The 24147-nt window shown below is 36.5% G+C and overlaps 1 protein-coding gene across 1 annotated transcript in view; it reads left to right on the plus strand.

Annotated features, from left to right (window-relative positions):
- The window catches only part of URB2 (URB2 ribosome biogenesis homolog), a 58952-nt gene that overhangs the window by 26135 nt on the left and 8670 nt on the right, over window positions 1–24147 (plus strand). Inside the window, exons 7-9 of the mRNA XM_074223033.1 lie at window positions 432–674; window positions 3540–3627; window positions 8608–8747. Of these exons, the coding sequence (XP_074079134.1) occupies window positions 432–674; window positions 3540–3627; window positions 8608–8747 (471 nt within the window). The remainder of the gene's footprint in view (window positions 1–431; window positions 675–3539; window positions 3628–8607; window positions 8748–24147) is intronic.

Genomic DNA, 24147 nt, shown 5'->3' on the forward strand with positions numbered 1-24147 from the left:
TGAATATTTGATCTAATTTCCAAAGATATTAATTTACTGTCTCTCACCATTAATTAATTTCTGAGAAATGTAAAAAGTAAACAAACTCTCATATTTTTGTTTGTTGAAAATATAACTTGTGTTTTGTGTGTTCTGAGACAAGCTCTCACGTTTCATTTTTTTGAGAGAGATTGACAAATTAACTCTTGCTAGCAAAGCACTTCTTTCCAAGGCTGATGATGACAGTGCACATTAATGGCAAAGGGAGTGAAATTCATATTTTAGGACCTTAAAATTTATTTACCAATCTCCTTGGCTTTTCTTTGCCTATTAACCTACTTCAGTTTGTTATATTGGTTTTATTTTTATGTTTATTATATAAATTTTTATCTTTAATTCTTTGTTTTTTTCAAATGGAGCTTTATTTTCTTTCTTTTTCCTTGTCTTTTCAGTTTCAAAACAAAGAAGCTTGTCAGGACCAGTCCTTGCTTCTCACTGTTGTTGTACCTATTTTAGATACAGTGGCTTCTTTGCTTCGTCAAGGAGAAAGCATAATTAAAAATCCACATCATGTCAGCCTGGCATTCAGTATTCTTTTGGCAGTCCCTTTGGATCACCTGAAACCCCAGGAATATAGTAGCATCTTCTTAGGGATACATGAAGTACTCTTTTCCATCCTGCAGTGTCATTCAAAGGTAAGGAGAGGACAGGTACCAGGACATTTTTTGAGCATTATTATTTTAGTATCATAGAGTTTTAGAGCTTGAGGACACTAAATATCATTTAATCTGTTCTTTATTTTACATACTATGAAACTAGAGTCCAAACACATGCAGTTATTAGTTCATGATCACAAAATGATAAATCCAAGACTCCCAGTCCAGCAACATTTCCAATATATTTGTTATTGTTGTTGAGTTGTTTTAGTCATGTCCCACTCTTTTTGACTCCATTTGGGCTTTTCTTGGTAGAGATACTCAAATGGTTTGCCATTTCCTTCTTGAATGGATCCATTTTAGGTAATCAGAGGATAAATGACTTGCTTAAGGTTAACATAACTAGGATGTGTTTCAGGTTGGAGTAGAACTCAGGTATTTCTGACTCCATCCCAGTGTTCTATTTATTGAGACACCTCGTGCCTCTATACCATATTTATTTAAAATTTATAAGGAACTATTGAAATTTAAAAAAATTCTTTTGAAACTTTAACATAGCAAGCTTTTTGACATCTCTGAATAATAACCCCAACTTGTTTGGAAATAAAAAAGAATACAGAAGAGTAGCTAGGTGGCACAGTGGATAGAGCACTGGCCCTGGAGTCAGGAGGACCTGAATTCAAATGTGGCTTCAGATACTTAATAATTACCTATCTGTGTGGCCTTGGGCAAGTCACTTAACCCCATTTGCCTTGCAAAAACCTAAAAAAAAAAAAGATACAGAAATAACTGAAGCATCTCTTGTAGATGTACTCTTTGAATTCTTGATGTAAGAGTAATTGAGGGGCGGCTAGGTGGCGTAGTAGATAAAGCACTGGCCTTGGAGTCAGGAGTACCTCGGTACAAATGAAACTTGTATAGATATGTCATAATATTAAACATTTTGAAATTGTAGTTGGGCCTCTTCACTGCTGTGTTGTTTACTTTATAATACACCATGAAAACATGGTCTCAGAAATGAACTCAAAGTTGAAAAATTGAAGGCGTTGTGTTCCTGAGCTAAAGGTTTTCCATTGAATTTCACTTTGCTATTTATTAAGCACTTTCTGCTCTCAATACATTGTGCTGGATAATACAGAGATTTAAAAATTATGTAGATACTGTAGTCTGAAGTTCCATTCTAACAAGGATGTATATAAGCATGCAAATATCAGTGAGAAAAAATAAGAAGCTATGGGGAAAAGTGCTTCTTTTTTATGTCTTTTAAAAATCCTTTCTCTTTCCAATGGACAAATTTTTTTTTCCTTCCCCCTCCTCAGGGGCTAGGGGGTGGAGGATGGGAACAAACATTGTAATAATGTATATAGTGAAACAAATCCAATCCTCATATTGACCATGTCCAAAACCACGTCTTCTCCTGCATAGTTAGTATCATTTTCATTCATATCAGAAGGGAGGGGAAGCAGGTAGTTCTTAAACATCAACCATGTGTCAGAGTGGGACAACTGGGTAGCACAATGGGTAGAGCACCAAACTTGAAGGCAGAAGACTTGAGTTCAAATCTGGCCTCATACATTTACTAGCTCTGTGACCCTGGGCAAATCACTTCACACTCAACAGTAAAATGAACTGGAGAAGGAAATGGAAAACTAAGGTCTCTGCCAAGAAAACCCCAAATTGGGGTCATGAAGTGTCGTCAGTCATGGCTGGAAAATGATTAAACAATAACAAATATTCTTGGCATCTTTCTAAGTAGTAGAAGCTTACCGCATTTGATTCTCACAACAATCCTGGGAAGTAGGTGCTGTAATAATCCTTATTTTAGTTGTGGAAACTGAGACAGAGATTAAGATACTTGCCCAGGCTCACACAGTCATGAGGCTTCTGAGGTCAGATCTGAACTGAAGTTTTCCCATCTCCAGGTCCAGTGCACTATCCATTGTGCTGCCTAGCTGCTTATCAATGTCTGATGTTTATTTTCAGCAGCTGTGGCTGTATCATTTTCAAAAACAATTGCTACATGTCTCCAAGGGTATTATTTCTCAGGTTGTTGGTTTTGAGGATTGGTCTAGAAGCAGGACCAATGATCTAGGGGGTGCTGCTATTCCCAGGACTCTTGAACTTTGCTAGTTGGAGACATCATTAGTTGGTGTTGGTGGCAGACCTTTTCTGTATTGATTTCTCTCCTTAATGATGGCTGTGGGACTCAGGCTGGAAGCAGGGCTAGTGGTTAGGGAATATTGTTGTTCTCAGAGTTCTTGGGATCAGTTCTGTACCACCTCCATCCGTATCTGAGAGAAGAAGGTGGTGGTGGTGGAGATTTGAATTCTTGGCATATTTCTTCAGGAGTACCTTACTTCTTTAGCTGGTGGATTTTGAATGCCATATCTGATGAGGTGTTATTGATTGTATATTTGTTATTTGAACTATTGGTACAGTAAATCTTTTGAATGTTGTCATCATTCCAGTTGTCTGATTCTCTTGATAAGGCATCAGGATGTAGTTAAAAACTTGAAGTTAGGAGACCCAAGTCTTGGTTTTGCCATTAACTGTTTTTGTGACTTTGGGAGGTCATTTCATTGCTGTGTTTCAGTTTTCTTATTTTAAAAAAAGACCAACAGTTTTTCTTTTCCAACTCAAAAAGGAATCAAAATTTTTATTTTTGTTTTCCATTAATTAGGATATCCAGTTTTATAACAAAATGTTTCTACCTACTTGAATGGAAATACTTTTAGGAATTAATGATACTATAAAAATCTGTAATTCCCTAATTCCATATGGGGCACACTACTTAACTCTTAGATGCATTGTACTTTTAAGTGAGCATATACTTTTCATTGAAAAGATATTTTAAAATCAAATATGAATTAGTTGGCTTAAAGTCTTTGAACTTTTATTTTGCAGGTGATGCTGAAAACCTTGCCTTCTTTTTTGAACAGTTTTTATAGACTAGTGTTTTCAGTTATGTATGAAGGCCGCCAGAAGGACAAAGGTATTTCACATATTTATAGTATTTGGTATATGGTTTTGTATATATGAATTGTTAAAAGGAAAGTGCACTATCCATTGTTTCTGGGTCCCAGGTGAGTCTAAATTAGTGCTCATCAGATTTTATTTGAATCTAAGAGTTAGTCCCCAAATTCAGGAACCAGTTCAGCTTTTGGCAATGGGGAAGTGGTGGAGGCTGAAATTAGAAATCCTGATGTAGAGGGGATCCATCAGGGAACTTGAAGAATCCAATGGGAATGTTCTAAGAGACAGTTCAACCTAACTAGCCTGGGGTTCTGTCTGTGCAGTATGAATAAGGATGAAGCCAAAATGCCAGTGTCTTCTCCATTTGTCAAGGATGCTCTCATCCCCTCCCCTTGACAAGATTAGGGGCAACAGAACATAAGTTCAAACTGAAACAGATTTAATATCCCAGAAATCAGAGGAAATCTTGGGCAGATTCCCTTTGTCTGTACCAAGTGATACTTATTGTGAGTTTGTTCTTTTTTTCTTTTGAAGATATTGTCGTTTAATGTAATTAAATGAGAAAGCTAGTGTGCTTCTGTAATTTTAGGAAAGAATGCACTGAATTACTAAGTGTCATGATATAATACTTGGGATTTTTTTGAGTCCTCTAGATAACTTATGGAAAAAACCCTATAGAATGAATTCTCAAAATAAGATTGTGCTTGAAAAACCACAATTTCATCAGTTCCATCACTAGATGGAGCTTGCATCTCTCACTAAGACTAATTCTTGCTTTAAAAGAACTGATACATTTATGTGGAGCTCAGCTATTTCATATTTTAGTAGTTTTGATTATTTAAGATATTATTTTAAACTAATTATTAACATAATCCATTATTTCTGCCCATGGAATAGAGAAGTGTGGTTAACACAAATCAGTGTTACCAAATACTTTGGCATTGTTATCCAGTCAACAACTCACTCTCTTCTATGACTGTTCTTGACTTTATTCTAGCGTGGTATTACTTTTGGAATCTGGGATCTTGTTAGTGTATGGAAAATAGGAAACATTACATCAAAGATAATAAAGATTTATCTGTAAAAGTTTTCCTTACAGTTTTTAACTTCTCTGTTATCATGTATTTTATAACATGGTGTAGATATGATATTAGACTCTGCCTTTGTTCACTGAATGTTTTGCAGTAGTCTGATTACCATGGATTTACCATAAATTTTTCTAATTTTTTTCCTAAATTATTTTCTTGAGTGAATTTTTAGTTTTATGTGTCTTATTCAAATGTTTACATTTATCTTAATATGCCACATCCTATCATTATAACCATATGAGTACACATCGGTATACTTCAAAAGTTAAAAGAAGAAATATTAGATAAGTGAGTTATGTGACACTAAGAGTTTATATATTTACTCTACATAAATAAATTGACCTATAAACTGCATTAATTCAGTATCCTCTGGGTGCCATACTCTTAGTATCCAGCCTATATCATTCATTTCTCACTTTCTTTTATTTACCTATTTCCTTTATCCTTTTTAACCAATTTTAGTCAGATTTGGAAACTCTAGCACTGTTACCAAATTTTCATTTTTTTAGACACAGTTGATGTTTAGTTATGCAGTTTATGCATTTCAGTATGTGTATATGTGGCATCTTCAGAGTGCAATTTAAAAATATATAATAACTTAGATTGTAAATGTGAGGAAAAAAATCTGAGCAAATTGAATCTTCTTCCTGCTGATGTAGGCTTACTGCTGGCATAGGACTGTTTATTTCTTATTTGATGTAGACTCTTAAAATTTGTCATGGGATCTGAAATAAGAATGCAGCTTATACAAGTTGGAATGGAGTGGTTCTACTTGCTTCACATCATGCATCTATAAATTCATCAATAGGAGGAATACCTCTTCAATTAATACAAATAACAGTTGTTTCTCTACTTTAGAAGATGATCTTCAGAAATTGCTGTAGCTGCAAAAGATACCATCTAGTGGTCAGTCTTCTAGTGATGAGTCTTCCAACTAGACTGGGCTGATTTTTGAATATTAGATAAACAGTCCTTCCCCAGACTTAGATTTCTGTGATGATTAGGGGAAATAGAAAAAGAACACAAACATACACATATGAATCTATATATTCTAAAATGCTTATAACAGCTCTCTTTGTTGGTGGCAAAAGAAAAAATTGGGAAAGACTGAACAAGTTGTTGTATAAAATTGTGATAGCTTGCTAAGCAAAATTGTGAATTCTTGATGAGCTTAGAAAAACATCCATAGCCTTTCACAAAATAATGAAAAGCATAATGAGTAGAACCAAGGGAATGTTGTGCACAGTAAATAGCAATATTGTTTTAATAATGACTTTGAGTGAATAAGTTGTTTCAACTATTATAAAACCCAAATTAACTTCAAAGGACATAGGAAGGAAGATGCTATCTGCATCCAGAGAAAGAACTGATGAATAGAAATATATATAAAATGATTTTTCATATAACACATTTGTGTCTAATGACGCAACTCTAGGGCAATAAAAAAATGGAAAAAATCAATTTACATGATAATTTTATTATATATTTAAAAGAAATAGCAAGTTACACATAATAGATTTGCAGTTTCATGTGTAATCATCTTTTTTATTTGCAATTTCATGTGTAATCATCTTTTTTATTATACTATATTATGGAAATACTTGTTTTGTTCCATATATTAAAAATAAGATAAATAGAAAGATTTCTTAAAAGCATATCTATCTTGATTTCTCTCTCATCACACTCAATTTGGATCAATATACAACATGGAAACAAAGTAAAGACTGACAGATTGCTTTCTGTGGGGGGGTGGGGGGAGGGAAGTAAGATTGGGGGGAAATTGTAAAACTCAAATAATATCTTTAATAAAAAACAATTTATAAATAAAAAAAGCATTTCTATCTGCTAAGACTCAACAGAACTTGTGTTCTGTTAACTTAAGTTTGATAATTCAAGATCACTGCCATGTCATGATGAGTTAGATTTGTTTATCTAAATTTGAATATATTTCTTTTTAAATGCCATTTGTAGGTTTTCAATCATATGTAAATTTGATCTATTAAAGTATGAAAGAGTGTACATTTTTGATGAAAACTCCATGGGTTTTACTCTTCTTCTTTTTTTCAGTTACATGTAAAGATAATTTTTAACATTCAATTTTTTTTGGTAAGATTTTGAGTTCCAAACTTTTCTCCCCTTTCTCCAGTCAATCTGATATAGTTTGTACATGTACAATCATGTCAGCCATATCATCATTTTAATCATATTGTGAAAGAAGAATCAGAACAAAAGTCAAAAGCCACATGAAAGAAAAAACAAAAAATTGTAAAAAGTGAAAATAGCATGATTTAATCTTCATACAAACTCCAAAGTTCTTTCTCCAGATGTGGATGGCATTTTCCATCATAAATCTTTTAGCATTGTCTTTGATCACTGTTCAGCTGAGAAGAGCTAAGTCTATCATTGTTGATCATCTAATGATATAGCTGTTAGTGTGTACAATGTTCGCCAGAGTCTACTTATTTCATTCAGCATCAGTTCATGCAGGTCTTCACATGTTTTTCTGAGGTGTGTCCAGTCTTGATTTCTTTCAGAACAGTAGTACTCAATCTCATTCATATACCTCCTGGATTTGGACCCGGGTGCTCCTGGCTCATTCATGTACACCTCAATTTATTCAGCCTTTACCTAATTGAAGGACATCCCCTCAATTTCCTGTTCTTTGTCACCACAGAAAAAACTTTTATGAATATTTTTTTTACATGTTGCAGGTCCTTTCCCCCTTTTTATGATCTTTTTGGAATACAGTATGTCTAACAGCTAAATAACTCAAACAACTTAAATAATGACAGGAAAGATCCTACAGTCATTTTGATTTTTATAGGGAGAGAAAGAAACGTGATGGATACCTACCCACCTGTGTGAGATGTCATGCTATCCCTGGCATTCTTGGTGGAATTTGGAAGAGGTACTTAAAGAACTCCCTCTCTTTGAAGAATGTTGGTAGCTTGTGATCTCAGGATTTAGTAAAAGGAATTCATATATCTAACAAAGACCTGGGCTGGGTGACACATACATACTTTTCTCTGATTTTAGGAGTAGAAGCATGTTCTTCACAGAATCTGATTAGGAATCAGATAGCTGTCTAAAAAAAAAAGTTGTGAAAATAAAGAGCAGAGAAAATAAAGGCACACTAAAATATCTTGTCAATTTGATAATCAACAAACCAGTTTTTTTTTTCTTAAACTGTAATTTTCCCAGAGTCTATTCGCAGCCAGGAAGACTTGAGTTCAGATCAGGCACCATCAGATACTTCTTAGTTATGTGACCTGGAACAAGGCCCTTAACTCTTCCCTCGGTTTCCTAAGCTGTAAAATAATAATTAAATGCCGTGTTCTGTTCACTCTGCCTCACAGAGCTGCTGTGAAGATCAACAAACTACTACTTGTGAGAAAAAACATGGACATAGAATAGCTGCTCTAGAAATGCCCATTTTCTTCCCTTCCCCTTCCCCCATTGCTTTACAAACTCACATTTCTAATGGAGATTTTTACTTTTCTTTAGGAGACTAGGCCATAGTCTCACAGATTCAGCCTTCAAAAGTCTTAATACTTCATCCCTATTAGTCACTTCCAAATGAAACCCATGTTTTTAGCTTTTTATTTTTTTCTTTATTCAAGGGGGGGCTAGGTAATCAGTCTAAAAAATACATTAGTGGGACAACTAGATGGCACAATGAATAGAACATTGCCTCTGGGATCAGGAGAATTCAAATTCAAATCTGATCTCAGACACTTTACACTAGCTGTGTGACCCTGGGAAAGTGACTTAAATCCAACTACCTCACCCCCCCATCCCCAAAATTAAATTAACATTAAGTTAATTAGTGCATATATAAAATCAGACAATAAGAACGTACTGATATATGCAGAACTTTGCCGTAATGTTTTGTGATGTCTTAATATTTCTAGGGAATACAGAAGACCTGACCACAGTACTGGAATGTGCTCGCTTGGTAGAAAGAATGTATAGTCACATAGCTGCAAAGTCTGAAGACTTTACAATGTTTTCTTCTTTCATGGTGGCCCAGTATGTGAATGAGCTGCAAAAGGTAAGACCAAATATCCATCCAGAGTTTTTTTTTACCTGTAACCTTCCATTGGAAGATGACTCAAAGGCTACTTTTGTAAATGAACAACAATAATAATAGCTATTATTTATGGAATACTTTAAAGTTTTCAAAGTGCTTCCCACAGACGTAGGAGGTAGGTGGTTGTTGTTTATCCTGCATCCTTGAAGAGGATCAATAACATCAGGAGGGTGCTATCTTAATTTGCAAGTGAGTTGGATTTAAGTGAGACAGAGCTGGGCAAAGCCATCAGTCTCACTCTCTTCATCAGGGTCATCTGAGTCCAGTGACCAAGATATAGATGAGGATGACTGGAGATGATCCCAGATGCAGTGGGAGATCTTGGCCTCAGTTTAACTGAGGCAACATCCACTCAGGAATTTAAATCTAGGTAAGAAATGAGGCAAAAGATGGCCTAGTTTGCCTACTGAAAAAGAAAAAAAATTAAACTGGGAGGGAAGACCCTCAGGGTTTTTGGCCAGAACAGAAATAATTGCTATTTATACTCCCTTTGAACTAACCAAACAATGTTCAAGTGAATGAAGTAGGTATCATATTTCTCCCAAAATAAGACCAAGTCTTAAAGTTTGTTTGCTCCAGAGACACATTAGGGCTTATTTTCAGATGTATTTTTTAAAAAAAATTTTTTTTTTCAATGTTCAAAAATGTACATTTATTCATGTACAGAAATCTACATGTATTCAAATACAGTCATGTCATCTTCTTCTGGAACATTGTCATAATTCTCCAAACCCCTAATTCCAGACCTGAATTTCTTATGACCATTTCTTGCAGAACCATTGGCCCCCCCATCTCTCATGTCCAGCAATAGACCTCTCCTTAATTGAGTACTTCTTGTCCATGTAACCTGCTTGTAGTGCATTTGCAACACAGGTGTCAGAGATATTGTTCCATGAATTCTTCACCCAAGTCATAACCTCGTCCAGTCTAGGCTTCACAAAGTTTCCACACCGATTTTTCTCCATTCTATTTTCTAGGTAGTCATTGATTTCTATGTGCAAATGGTCCTTAAATGGCTTATTGCAATATCAACAGTTTGGAGATAGGCAGTCATTCCTGTGGGAATCATTATTTGATCTTTTCTTCTCTTTGCTAGGAAGTTCTTCAGTGTCTTTAGTGTGGTGAACACTGTCGGAATCCCAGACCAGCGCTGCTGAATCCCAGAATAGCAGTCCTCTTTGGCCACCTCGAAAAGTGGCAGCATTAAATTGACCCACTTCCTTTTAGCTGTGGGTGCTAGAATATAAATGTCTGAAACACATTCAGTTTTATCTTTCTTACCCTTAGTGATGATTAGAGGTGAGGCTTTCTTTCCATCTAGACATTATCGAGTTCAGACATTATTCACGTATTGTGTCTGTATTCTGGTTGATCATTCAGCCATGAATTTCATATTTATCTGTTTACACGTAGACATTGTTTCTTTTCCAAAGGTGCTTGCTTGGTTATTTACAGATACTTAATTATAATTTACATTATCGTTTATTTTAAGTATTAATGTCAATGAGATTTATTTATATTTGATTATATATTAATATTATTATTTTGTAATTCAAATCATCTATTGTGAATTGCAACAGATGTACTAAATGCATCTGTCTGATGAGCTTATCTGGGCTTTTTTGGGGGGTAGAGCTTATATTAGGAGAATTCTGGAAAAATTCATGCTAGGGCTTATTTTTGAGGAAAAGTAAGACAAGGAATCACTCTTTCTTTTACAGGAAACTGGGGCCCAGACCACTAATAGATGTATCAGAATTGGGGACATGGGTTTTTCTTGACTTTAATTCCTCCATTCCTTCTGCTATATTAAAAACTCTCGGGAAAAAAAAAAGATCAGTTTATTGGAAGGGGGAAGAGTAGAAATTTGATAGGTTTAAAGAACATTGCTTATTCATGTCAGGTTACTGATATACTTAAACCCCCTTTTTTAAAGATATTTATGCAATGTATATTTTTAGAATTACAATTCTTTATTTTACCTGGTACTTTTCACAAATGGACACTAAGTTTCAGAGAGGTAGAAAAAGATAAACACAGGTTTCCATTTTACTTTCATATTTGGTATAACTGATTGTCAGTAGGCCTTTTATATCACCAGTTAGTGTCTGTGTCTTTAGGAGAATAAAGGTATGTTTTGATCGATCATATAATGATATTAAGATAGCTTAGGAAAAGCATAGTATTGTTTCTGGAAACCATTTATTTGGCTTCATTAGAATGAAAAGTCTCCTGGGATCCCCTTTTCCCCCTTTCCAGTGCCTATTGCTTGCATGCATCTGTTCACACTTCCACTCCCTTCTTTACTCTTTGCTCACCGCTCCACCATCGGACATTCCATCATTAAGCCTGTGTTCAAAATTCCAACTTGTAAGAAACATGACAATTGTATTTGAATTTGAAACTCTGACTCAGGAAGATATCCATACATATTTTACTTTGAGATTTATACAGATTGAATACAATAGAAAGAGAGCATCTAGCTTCCTTTGATAAGGTCAAGTTACCATATCAGAAGGCACTAAATGAATTGGCAAGTGGTATTGCTAAACCACTGTCAGTGATCTTTGAAAGGTCTTGGAACATGAGAAAGAAAATGGAGAAAGGCAAATATACTTTTTTTTCTTTAATGAAAACATTAATGTTTCAGATTAAATGCCAGTAAACTTGACATATATTCCTAACAAAGTATTAGAATGTATTATTAAAGTAAAATAATGATATGATAGCAATGGAAATATGATAGCAAAGGAGATCATGATGGCAACGGAAATGGTGATCATAAAGAGCCAGCGGAATTTCACCAAGTATAGTCCATTCTAGATTGATTCATTTCTTTTTTGGGACAGTGTTAGTATATTGAGAATGTTGTAGATTTTTGCATTGCATTTGACACCAGCACCCTGTTATTCTTCTAGTCTAAAATGGGAAGGTATAAATTAGATAGGAAGGTAACAAAGTAGATTTGGAAGTGCATAATGACTCTACCCAGACAGTAGCTATTAATGGTTTAATGTCCAACATGGAAGGAAATCTCTAGTAAAGTAAAAAGGGATCCATATTTGGGCCTATTCTTTTTTTTTTAGTTTTTGCAGGGTAATGGAGTTAAGTGGCTTGCCCAAGGCCACACAGCTAGGTAATTATTAAGTGTGAGGCCAGATTTGAACTCAGGTACTCCTGACTTCAGGGCTGGTGCTCTATCCACTGTGCCACCTAGCTGCCCCAGACCTATTCTTTTTAACATACTTAATCAATAACTTGGATAAAGGTATTGATGGCACCCTTATTTAATCTGTAAAATCGGGGACAGAATCACTAGGAGATTATGATTGACTAGAATGTTGAGTTAGATCTAATAAGTTAAAATTTAATAGAGATAATTATAAATCTTTACATTTGCTTTCCAAAAATCAATTCTACAAATACATGATGAGAAGATGTGACTAGACAGCAGTTTGTCTGAACTAGATCCTAGTGTTTTATTCTCAGTATGGAGCAGCAATGTGATTTGATGTCACAAACAAAAAAAAAAAACCAATGTGATTTAGAGAGATAGCATAGTGTAGTGTATAGAGGACTAGACTTGAAGTTATGAATCATTTCCCTCTTTGTCAGTTACTGTATACCCATAGGCAAGTCATTTAAATTTTTTGAGCCTCATTTTCCTCATGTAAAAATGTGGAAAACAATTCTTGCATTACTTGCCTCTCAGGGTTGTGCTGAGAAAAGTACTTTGCAAACCTTTAAAGAACTATATAAATGTGAATATATTATCATCACCACTACAACCACTGCCATCATCATGATCATTATCAATGTTATATTAATCTGAGCTTTGAAGGAAAGATAAGACTTGAGGAGGTTGAACTAGGGGACAGAGATGGGGAAAGGATTTTGTCAGTTAATAAGTATTTGTCTTTTTCTTTTGTTTAAATTGAGTTTTTTCTTTGCATCACCTTGAATTCAGAATTTATTCTAACCCTTAATGAGACATTTTTTGGTTAACCAAAAGAAGCCCCCCAAATTCCAAAACAAATCAATTTGGTCAAACAAATCAACCCATTAACCATATGTGACAGTAAAACAGTGTTCCACACCCATGGCCTCTTTCTTCTTCTCCAACTTCTCATATTCAGAGATATAAACAAGTATTTATCAAAGCAGAGGGAAGAATGTGAACAAAGGCATGAATGAAGGGAGGAATGTTTAAGATATGCTTTGATTAACGAAATATTCTCTAGTATAAAATAGAAGGTCTATGAAGGGAGATAGTGGGAGAAAATGCTGAAAAGATAGGTTAGGGTATTTAATGCTAAGCTAAATAGGTTGGCCTTTATTAGTAGATAATGTCAAATTTCCACCAAAGTCCTTTTCTAATACTCCATCATTCTTAGAGGTGACCCTGTGCTTTCTAGGATTATATAAGCAAAGCATAAATCTGAAAAGTTGTACCAATTTGAAAAGGCTTCAGTTATAGTTCTTTTTTTTCTTTTATTAAAGATTTTATTTGAGTTTTACAATTTTCCCCCAATTTTATTTCCCTCCCACCACACCACCACAGAAAGCAATCTATCAGTCTTTACTTTGTTCCCATGTTGTACATTGATCCAAATTGAATGTGATAGGAGAGAAATCATATCCTTAAGGAAGAAACAAAAAGTAAAAGAGATAACAAGATCAGACAATAAGATACCAGTTTTTTTTCTAAATTAAAGGACCAGTAGTCCTTGATCTTTGTTCAAACTCCACAGTTGTTTCTCTGTATACAAATGGTATTCTCCACTGCAGAGAGCCCCAAATTGTCCCTGATTGTTGCACTGATGGAATGAGCGAGTCCATCAAGGTGGATTGTTGCCCCATGTTGCTGATAGTGTGTACAGTTTTTCTGGTTCTGCTCATCTCACTCAGCATCAGTTCATGCAAATCCCTCCAGGCTTCCCTGAATTCCCATCCCTCCTGGTTTCTAATATAACAATAGTGTTCCATGACATGCATATACCACAGTTTGCTAAGCCATTCCCCAATTGAAGGACATTTACTTGATTTCCAATTCTTTGCCACCACAAACGGGGATGCTGTAAATATTTTTTGTACAAGTGATATCTTGACTCTTTTTCATCATCTCTTCCGTGTATAGACCCAGTAGTGTTATTGCTGGATCAAAGGGTATGCTCATTTTTGTTGCCCTTTGGGCATAGTTCCAAATAAGAAATTTTCTTTTAACATTTACTGTCATATGGCCAGTTATAGGGAGTTCATTTAAAAAAAATATTTCTTGGGGTGGCTAGGTGACACAATGAATAGAGCAACTGGCCTTGGAGTCAGGAGCACCTGGGTCCAAACCTGACCTCAGACACCCAATAATTATATAGCCATGTGGCCTTGAGCAAGCCATTCAACCCCATTGCCTTGAAAAATCTAAACAAATATATTTCTTCTACTTCCAGAGTGAGATAGATTCCACAATCTAAGATGGCATCAGAACTTCCTGTTTTGGGGCACATGCCATTCTCTGCCAGCCCATTCAGTCTTTTTTTAAAATTTATTTTATATTCTCATTTTGTACAAATGTTTTTCTTTACATTAATAAAATATACTTGTTTACAAGTAAACAAAATACCCCTCCCCCCATTGAATATAGATAGACTTGCTTGGGCAAAAAAGTAAAGGGGGGAGAAAAAAAATTAAAATTAAAAAAAATAATAGTAATAATTGTAGGTATGGCCAGGTGGTGCAATGGAGCCACGAGCACCTGAGTCCATATCCAGCCTCATAAACCCAATAATCACCCAGCCATGTGACATGCAAGCCACCCAATCCCCACTGCCCTGCAAAAACCAAAAAGAAGGGAAAAAAAAAAAAGACCCAAAATAAAATAAAATAGTAATAATAGTAGGGGTGGCTGGGTGGCAGACAGAGCATTGGCCCTTGAGCCAGGAGCACCTGGGTCCGAATCCAGCCCCAGACACCCAATGATCACCCTGCTATGTGGCCCCAGGCAGGCCACCCAGCCCCACTTGCCCTGCACCCTCCCCCAAATAATAATAACAAAAAATGTGTTTCAGTCTTTGTTCCACCACCATCAACTCTGTCGTGAGTGGATCACATTCTTTATGATAAGTCCATCACAAAAGTTACTTCCATATTTTTCCAACGTTGCCATTGCTGATCATAACTCCCTCCTTTCTTATTTCTCCACTACCATGTACTATATTTTCTCTCTCCTTTCATTCTGACTCTGCTGTAGGGTCGCTGAGTGGCGCAGCAGACAGATCCCTGGCCCTGGGGCCAAGAAGCCCTGAGCCCCCATACCACCCCTTAGGCCCAGAATCTACCTGGCCCTATGGTCCTGGGCAGGCCTTCCAATCCCAGCCCCTTGCAAGAAGTAAAAAAGAAAATGTGTTATATTTGACCACTGTCCCCCATGGTCCATCCTCTCTTCCTTTATTTACATCCCCACCCCTTCCCCCTGCTCCCCACTCCTTCTTACTCCAGTTGTCTATACCCCATTGAGTATATTTGCTGTTTCTTCTCCTAGCCATCTCTGATGAGAGCAAAGGTTCCCTCATTCCCCCTTGCCTCCCCCCTTCCATATCATTGCAATAGCTCATTGTAATAAAAAAAAATCTTATTATGTGAAATGGCTTGGACTATCCCCCCTCCTTTTTCTTTCTCCCATTCCATTTCCCTTTTTTTTCTTATTGACTCCATTTTTACACCATATTTTATCTTCGAATTCAGCTTTCTCCTGTGCTTCAACTATAAAAGCTCCCTCTACCTGCTCTATTAACTGAGATGGTTCATATGAATATTATCAGTATCATTTTTCTATACATGCAGTTCATCATCATTGTCCCTCATATTTCCCCCCTCTCCTCCAATCTCCATGCTTCACCTGAGTCCTGTATCTGAAGATCAAACCTTCTGTTCAGCTCTGGCCATTCCAAAAGGAACTTTTGAAATTCCCCTGGTTCATTGAAAGTCCATCTTTTTCCCTGGAAGAGGACATTCAACCTTGCTGGGTGGTTCATTCTTGGCTGCATTCTAAGCTCTTTTGCCTTCCGGTATATTGTATTCCAAGCCCTATGAGCTTCCAATGTAGCTGCTGCTAAGTCCTGTGTGATCCTGACTGCAGCTCCACGATATTTGAACTGTGTCCTTCTGGCTGCTTGTAATATTTTCTCTTTGACTTGGGAGTTCTGGAACTTGGCTATAATATTCCTGGGGGTTGGTTTTTTGGGATCTCTTCTTGGGGGGATCGGTGGATTCTCTCCATTTCTATTTTGCCCTCTGCTTCTAGAATATCAGGGCAATTTTCCTTAGTAATTCTTTGAAAATGATGTCAAGGCTCTTTTCCTGATCATGACTTTCAGGTATTCCAATAATTTTTAAATTATCTTTCCTAAGTCTGTTTTCCATATCAGTTGTTTTTCAATGAGATATTTCACATTTTCTTCTAATTTTTCATTTTTTTTTTTGTTTTGAAGTATTGATTCCTGATTTCTGGTAAATTCATCAATCTCCCTGAATTCTATTCTTTCTTTGAAGGATTTGTTCTCCTCAGAGTTTTCTTATCTCTTTTTCCATCTGGCCAATTTTGCTTTTTTAAAGCATTCTTCTCCTCAATAACTTTTTGAACCGTTTTATCCATTTGACCTAAGCTGGTTTTTAGCATGCTGTTTTCTTCAGCATTTTTTTGGATTTCCTTGACTAAGCTGCTGACTTCATTTTCATGTTTTTCCTGCATCTCTCTCTCCTTTCTTTTCCCAATTTTTCTTCCAACTCCCTCATTTGATTTTCAAAGTCTTTTTTGAGCTCTATCATAGCCTGAGCCCAATTTCTGTTTTTTCTTGGAGTCTTTAGATGCAGGAGCTTGTGCTTCCTCATCTTCAGACTGAGTATTTTGATCCTTCTTGGGCTCATTTGCAAAATATTTCTCAGTGGTCTTCCTATTGTTTCTTTGTTCATTTTCCCAGCCTAAACCTGTCTTTTGGGGGTGCTTCCTGAGCTTCTGGGACACTCCCACAAGGGTCTCAGTGTGTGAGGTTCTGTCCTCCCTCCTGGTCTGTGAATGACCATAAGCGCCCCCCTCTGCCACGGGGCTGGGGTGGGGGGGCGCTGCTGTTCTATAGGGGGGCCTAGACTGCGATCAGGATCTGAATGTGGTCAGAGCCCCAGAGTCCTGTTCCAGAGGCAGAGGACAGAGCTCTGCAGTCTCTCTCTCTTCACTCCCCTCCCTCAGCTCATCGGGCTCATGCCCTGGGGGCTCCTGCTTACAAGTGCCGCCTGCTTCTGTTTCCGGGTCTGGGCTGCAGAAAGACCAGGCTGCTGGCTGTGTGCCCTGAGGGCTGGGCTCCACGTGCTTGCTCTGGCAGAGGACCCTCTCTGTTCCCCCACTTTGTGCCCGGTGCTCCCCGGGGTGCAGCTCAGGAGACTCCCCCGCTGCTGTGAGCTGGGGCTGCCTCCGGGAAGCTGAAGTTCTTTGGCTCTGGTGGGCCACCCCTCCGGCAGGCCGCCCCTCCGACTCTGGGGAGCAGGGCCTTTCTGCTCTTTTCCAGGTTACCTTGAGTAGGAGAACTGCCTCACTGGGTCCCTTTGTGGGTTCCTCCTCTCGAAAGTTTAGTTAGAGTCTTTAGTTTATGAGTTTTTATCAGAGAGCTCCTAAGACTCGATCCCTTCATGTAGCCATCTTGGCTCCACCCCCAGTTATAGTTCTAATGATAATTCTTTCTGCTGTCTGAGGACTAGACAAGATCATTATGTAGATCATCACCATCATATTGACTCCTAAATGATGAATTCCTTTACTATGTTAAGCCACGAAATAGATAAAAAATATTTCTTCTGTCCTATGCTTTTTGCTTCTTTGATGCTGGTGGAAGATGTAAAAGAAAGGGTGTTATATTAGTATTTTTAGAATGTGTATAAACATTAATTTACAACATTAATTGTTGCTATCTAAATATGAACTTTGTCCAAGAACTAATTAAACCACATCCATATTGATACTCTTAAGTTTAAATGAGTAAGTAATCGGGATAATATTAATTAACATGTTGCCCTTTATGAAAGCATTTTATATGTAAAATTATTCTCACAACAACCTATGAAACTAGAGGAAAAAAGAAATTACAGCTAAATAGAAAAAGATGCTTTATAGAAGTGATTAAATAGGTTACTAGAGTTAATTTTATCATATGTAGGATAACAAACATCATTTCAGATAAGACCTTGATAGCAATTTTAGCTTTTGTGCCACTATCGTAGAAAATGAAGAATTAGTGAAATTTTTTATCAAAAACTCATTCAATTCCTCTAAACCAAATCAACTAATATATGGTTTAATATACTTATACATAATATATAAGCTTTTATACATTGTAAAGGTAGACCTGGGGAAGGAGGTGAAATGTTTTAGAAAATATACTTAAGAATTAAGAAATGAAAAAAGCAGCCAAAGTTTTATAAAAGATTTACAAACTTTGGGGGCAGCTAGGTGGCATAGTGGATGGTTATACCGGCCCTGGAATCAGGAGGACCTGAGTTCAAATGTGGCCTCAGACACTTAATAATTACCTAGCTGTGTGACCTTGGGCAAGTCACTCAATCGCATTGCCTTACCAAAACAGAAATTTACAAATTTCTTATCTGTATATCATAACCATATATCAAGGAGCAGTCAGAGGCCCAGTATGTTGTTTTCTCAAAAACATGAGAATATAAATGAAATTGTTGTAATAGGAAAGTCTATATAGAAGTCATTTGACAAGTCACTTCAACAAGCATAGTGCTGTGAATACAAATGTTAACAGTAGGCATGATAGTTCCTACCTTCAAGTACTTTGCATTCTAATGATGAAGATAACATAGGAGGAAGCTGAAAAGCAGGAGGGAAGTCGTGAAAGTGAGGATTGAAAATATGGCTGACTTGAGCACCCTCCTTAAAATGGAGGTGTTTGGAGAAACCAGACAAGTAGTAGGAGAGGTCAAAAAAGTCAGAAAGTGCTTCCAGTTGTGAAGTCCTAGGGCAGAGTGAGCTTCTAGGATAAAGAGATCTGTATGGCATGTTTTAAAAGTCTGGATTGGGACAGCTAGGTGGCATAGTGGATAGAACACCAGCCCCGGAGTCAGGAGGACCTGACTCTAAATCCAGCCTCAGACACTTAATAATTTCCTAGCTGTGTGACCTTGGGCAAGTCACTTAACCCCACGCTGCTTGCTGTGTGCCCTGAGGGTTGGGCTTCATGTGCTTGCTCTGGCAGAGGTTCCCCTGCTGTTCCCCCAATTTGTGCCCGGTGCTCCCCTGGGGATGGAGGTCAGGAAACTCACCTGCTGCTGTGAGCCTTGGCTCCCAGCTAGCTCCCTGGGGCTGCCTCCAGGAGGCTGAAGTTCTTTCACTCTGGCAGGCCGCCCCTTTGACCCTGGGGAGCAGAGCCTTTCTGCTCTTTTCCAGGTTTAATATGTCACAGAGGGGAAAATTATAAGATGCATGAAAAGATTGAATAAACTATTTTTTTTAAAAAAATACATTTTAAAAGGCACCAACTCTGACCATCCCAGAGCTGCTTTTTATTGCTAACAGAATTTAAGATAATTAATATAATTAAGATTGTGCATGATTTTCTACTATAGGCTATATTCTCACAGTCACAGAAAAGAAAATGGGTATAGAGGAGTTATGAAAAGTGTAGAGAAGATAAGATCTAACAGTGTTTGTTGTTGAATAAGGAAGCATTTAATTAATTCAGTGGAACAAATCTCAGCCTTAACGACTTTATTCCAATATGGTATCTGCTGTATGTATGTTAAAATCATATGAGATTTCAAGATAGATGCAGAATGAATGAATATTTGCTAAGATCCTACTCTATGATGGGCACTGGCCTGTAGAGAAAGACATAAGACAGTTCCTGCCCTCAAGGAGCTCACAATCTAATAGGGTAAGAAAACATGTTTAAGGAAACTAAAATGAGAATGAGAATGGGGAAGGAAAGGCTTCTGAGTGTGGGGACATAATGAATTTCTATGTGAGTTTCAGAGAGTTGATTTTATCTTACAAAATGATGTTTTTGGAGATAATGAAGTCCAGGAAGACAGCTGGTTGGGAACTGATGATAACTTCAACAAATGATAATAAGTAGTTAACAGAGATAAGTTCAACATTTCAGTCATAAAGCATGGAAATGTGTTCATTTAAGATACTCTCCAAGGATAAAGAATTAATTTTTTTTTTTTTTTTTTTAGCTTTTTCAAGGCAGTGGGGTTAAGTGGCTTGCCCAAGGCCACACGGCTAGGTAATTATTGTCTGAGGCCGGATTTGAACTCAGGTACTCCTGACTCCAAGGCCAGTGCTCTATCCACTGCACCACCTAGCCACCCCCATCAAAGAATTAATTGAATCAAAATTAATCTGGAAGTGTAATTGCTTATAGAAAGTTAGGTTCTCCAAGCAAATTATTTGAAAATGACATCATGCAGGTTGTATTGACTTGCCTGGATAATAGTAGGACCTCCTCAGGTTAATCTATGATATTGCTAAAGAGACTAGACTAGTAATGGTCAGAGGAAGTACAAAGTGAATGAAGAATAAATTTTATCACAGATTATGACATGGAATTGTTTGATCAACACATTGAATTAGTATATCATTCTTGGAATCACTCTTGTAAAAGCACTAAAGATGGGAAGTGAGGTGCATTTCAGGAGCAACACATAGCTTCTAAGGATTTCAAGCTACTCCCTGCTATGAAACTTAGCCCTTTTTATGTAAGTATTCTCTTGATGATACTAAATGGTTCCAACTTGTAAAATTTACACTGTTAGAACACCTAGGATATAATGAAAAGATATGTGGCAGCTGTAAGTAGGAAGCAGCATATTATAAGCAAGGTTTTTGTGCATACTATATGGGACATCCAAAAGGAAATGTTTGATGAAAAATGAAATAGGGAGATGTTACGTAAGGAATAAAGGATATTATACATCTCAAAAGTCTTAGTGAAGTTTTAAATTTTAATAGTTTAAAACTGCATTATGACTTATGGAACAATGGGACAACTAGGTGGTGCAATGGATAGAGCACCAGACCAGGAGTCTGGAGGACCTGAGTTCAAATTTGGCCTCAACCACTAAATAATTATCTAACGGTGTGACCTTGGGCAAGTCACTAAACCCCATTGCCTTGCAAAAAAAAATGACTTATGGAACATCCTGTGTGGACAAACTAAATGCTGCTTTGAGATCTATGAAATAGTAATGAATTTGAGGACTATTTAGCACATTTCAGCACATCTTTTATAGAAAACATATGGAAAAACATGACCCAGAATTATACAGGATCAGAAGCCAGAGATGGATTTCATTCTGTACTAATAAAAAAAAAATTCTCACATCAATGAGATCACATGATTCATTAATATAGATAGTCAGTAAAGATTTTTGACTTGAAAAGGAAAAAAAACAATAAAAGGGTGCTTTAGGAAGATTAATCTGTGAGCATTGTATAGGATAAATTGAGAAAGAAGAGAATGGGAAGCCAGGGAGAATAATTATTAAATAACTGCAGGAATCTAATTGAAAAGCGTTTTTTTTTATGTTTCCTATGCACTTTTTTTTTTTTGAATTTTGCAAGGCAAATGGGGTTAAAGTGGCTTGCTTAAGGCCACACAACTAGGTAATTATTAAGTGTCTGAGGCTGGATTTGAACTCAGGTATTCTTGACTCCAGGGCTGGTACTCTATCCACTGTGCCACCTAGCCACCCCTTTCCATGCATTTTTGATGTATTATTTTGTGATGTAGTTTTTGTAGACATCAGGTTGAATGAGGGCATTGTATCTTACTCAAGCTCTATGTCTCCTAAAATGAGGGCACACTGTTCTTTCCAAAGCAAGTACTTAAATGTTTGCTGAAGTGAGGTGATGAGGACCAGAGTGAGAAGTAGGGAGGCAATTTGGCATCATAGCTAGAAAGCCATCCTCAGAGTCAGGAGAAGCTGCATCTGAGTCATAGGAAGAGATAAAACTAAGATTTGAGGGCATGCCTGTGTCAGACTGATGATTGACTGTACTTCAGACTTTTTTTATCACACCCCCAGCTTGTCTTAAATTCAGTCTAGCCTTGGAATCTACAAATTGGAAATACTCTCCTCCAAAATGAGTAGATTCTCATTTGATTGTTGTTACAGCCTACGTTTAAGGAGTGCACTCAACCCTCTCCACTTCAGCTTCCTTTTATTTGTAGTCTTTCTATATTAGAATGTATGTATCTTGAGGGCAGGAACTGTCTTTCTTATTATGACTTATATGAACTAATTCAAAACAAAGCAAAAAGAATGGGACAGTTTTACATAGTGATTTCAACAACAATGAAAAAAAAGCTATAACAAAAGAATTGAAGCTAAATGGTATGTAATTATAATAACTGACTTTGATCCCAAAGAAGAGATAGGAAAATACTCTTCCCTTTGATTCTTTGCAGGATGTGGATGTGAAACATTGTATATAAAGTCAGATTTTTTTTTCAACATGTTTGTTAGTTTTGTTGAACTGTTTTTCTACTTTTAAAGGTAGATAATATAAAAATAAATGATGTAAATAAATGCTTATTTTTTTAAAAAGCATAGTAGATAGGAGAGCTGACCTGAATCAGGAGAGCTAGGTTTAAGTCCTGCCTCTCTCACACATGGTGGCTTTGTGACAGACCCTATTAAACCTGTCAAAGACTAAGACAACTCTAAGACTAAATTCTAGTGGAGGTAGTGAGCTGCCTTAATAGAGGGAATTTCTTCCCTGGGAGTTCTTTACACCAATGAAATCACAGGTCATGCCAAGGGCATGAGAATAATCACCACCACCTTTCCTGTTTTTTTTTTAAATGAGGTGGTCAAGATTAAGTCACATGTCCAGGGTGACACAAGTAGTAAGTACCTTTCCTTTTTTTTCAAAAGATTTTGAGTTTTACAGTTTTTCCCTTAATCTTGTTTCCCTCCCCCCAACCAAGAGGGTAATTTGCCAGTCTATACATTTTTTCCATGGTATACATTGATCCAAATTGTATATGATGAAAGAAAAATCATATCCTTAAGGAAGAAAAGTAAAGTATAAGAGATAACAAAATTACATAATAAGATAACAATTTTTTTTTTCTAAATCGAAGGTAATAGTCTTTGGTCTTTGTTTATCCTTCCTTTTTTTTTTTTTGGCAAGGCAAGGGGCTTAAGTGGCTTGCCCAAGGCCACACAGCTAGGTAATTATTAAGTGTCTGAAGCCGGATTTGAACTCAGGTACTCCTGACTCCAAGGCCAGTGCTCTATCCACTGTGCCACCTAGCCGCCCCTTATCCTTCCTTTTCTTAATTAGCTATTTGTGAATATCAAATAAGTTAATACATATGACTATACTTTTAATAAACAGAATTATTTTACATATTTTAGGTGATATTTATATGGAGACATTTTGTATGTGTGTATGTGTTTGTTTGATTTATAAGAATATAAATATTTTTCAGCCTCACATGGAACTTTTACAAAAATTGTCCATGTACTAGGGCACAGAGGTAAAAAAATGTAAAAAAGCAGAAATAGTAATAATATCTCCTTTACAAACCATAAGACAGTGATGAATATGTATGTGTAACTTATATCAAATTACTTACCATCTTAGCAAGAAGAGAGATGAGGAAGGGAGAAAAAAATTTGGAATTCAAAATCTTTTTTGTTAATGAATGCTAAAAATTTTAATTGAGGAAAAAATAAAAAAATAGTAATTTCTGCCTATTTTTTTATAAGATTTTGAATTTTGCACTTTTTCCGCCACCCTCCCCTCCATTCCCCTCCCCCAACAGAAGGCAATCTGATAATCTTTACATTGTTTCCATGCTATGCATTGATTGAAATCGAATGTGTTGAGAGAAAAAACTTATCTTTGAGGAAAAAATAAAATATTAGAGATATAAAATTATGTAGTACATAAGACTATTTTTTAAAAAAAATTGAAGGTAATAGTCTTTGGTCTTTGTTTAAATTCTTTCTCTGGATACAGATGGTATTCTCTTTTGCAAATACCCTAAAATTGTTTCTGATTTTTGCACTGATGGAGTGAGAAAGTCCTTTAAGGCTGATCATCACCCCCATGTTGCTGTTAGGGTGTACAGTGTTCTTCTGATTCTGCTCATTTTGCCCAACATCAATTCATGCAAGTCTTTCTAGGCTTCTCTGAAATCACTAGTTTCTAGTGGAACAATAGTGTTCCATAACATACATATACTACAATTTGTTCAGCCATTCCCCACTTGAAGAACATCCCATTGATTTCCAATTCTTTGCTACCACAAATAGAGCTACTATGAATACTTTTGTACAA

Source organism: Macrotis lagotis, chromosome 2 (genome assembly GCF_037893015.1).
Source record: "Macrotis lagotis isolate mMagLag1 chromosome 2, bilby.v1.9.chrom.fasta, whole genome shotgun sequence".
NCBI classification, from domain to species: domain Eukaryota; kingdom Metazoa; phylum Chordata; class Mammalia; order Peramelemorphia; family Peramelidae; genus Macrotis; species Macrotis lagotis.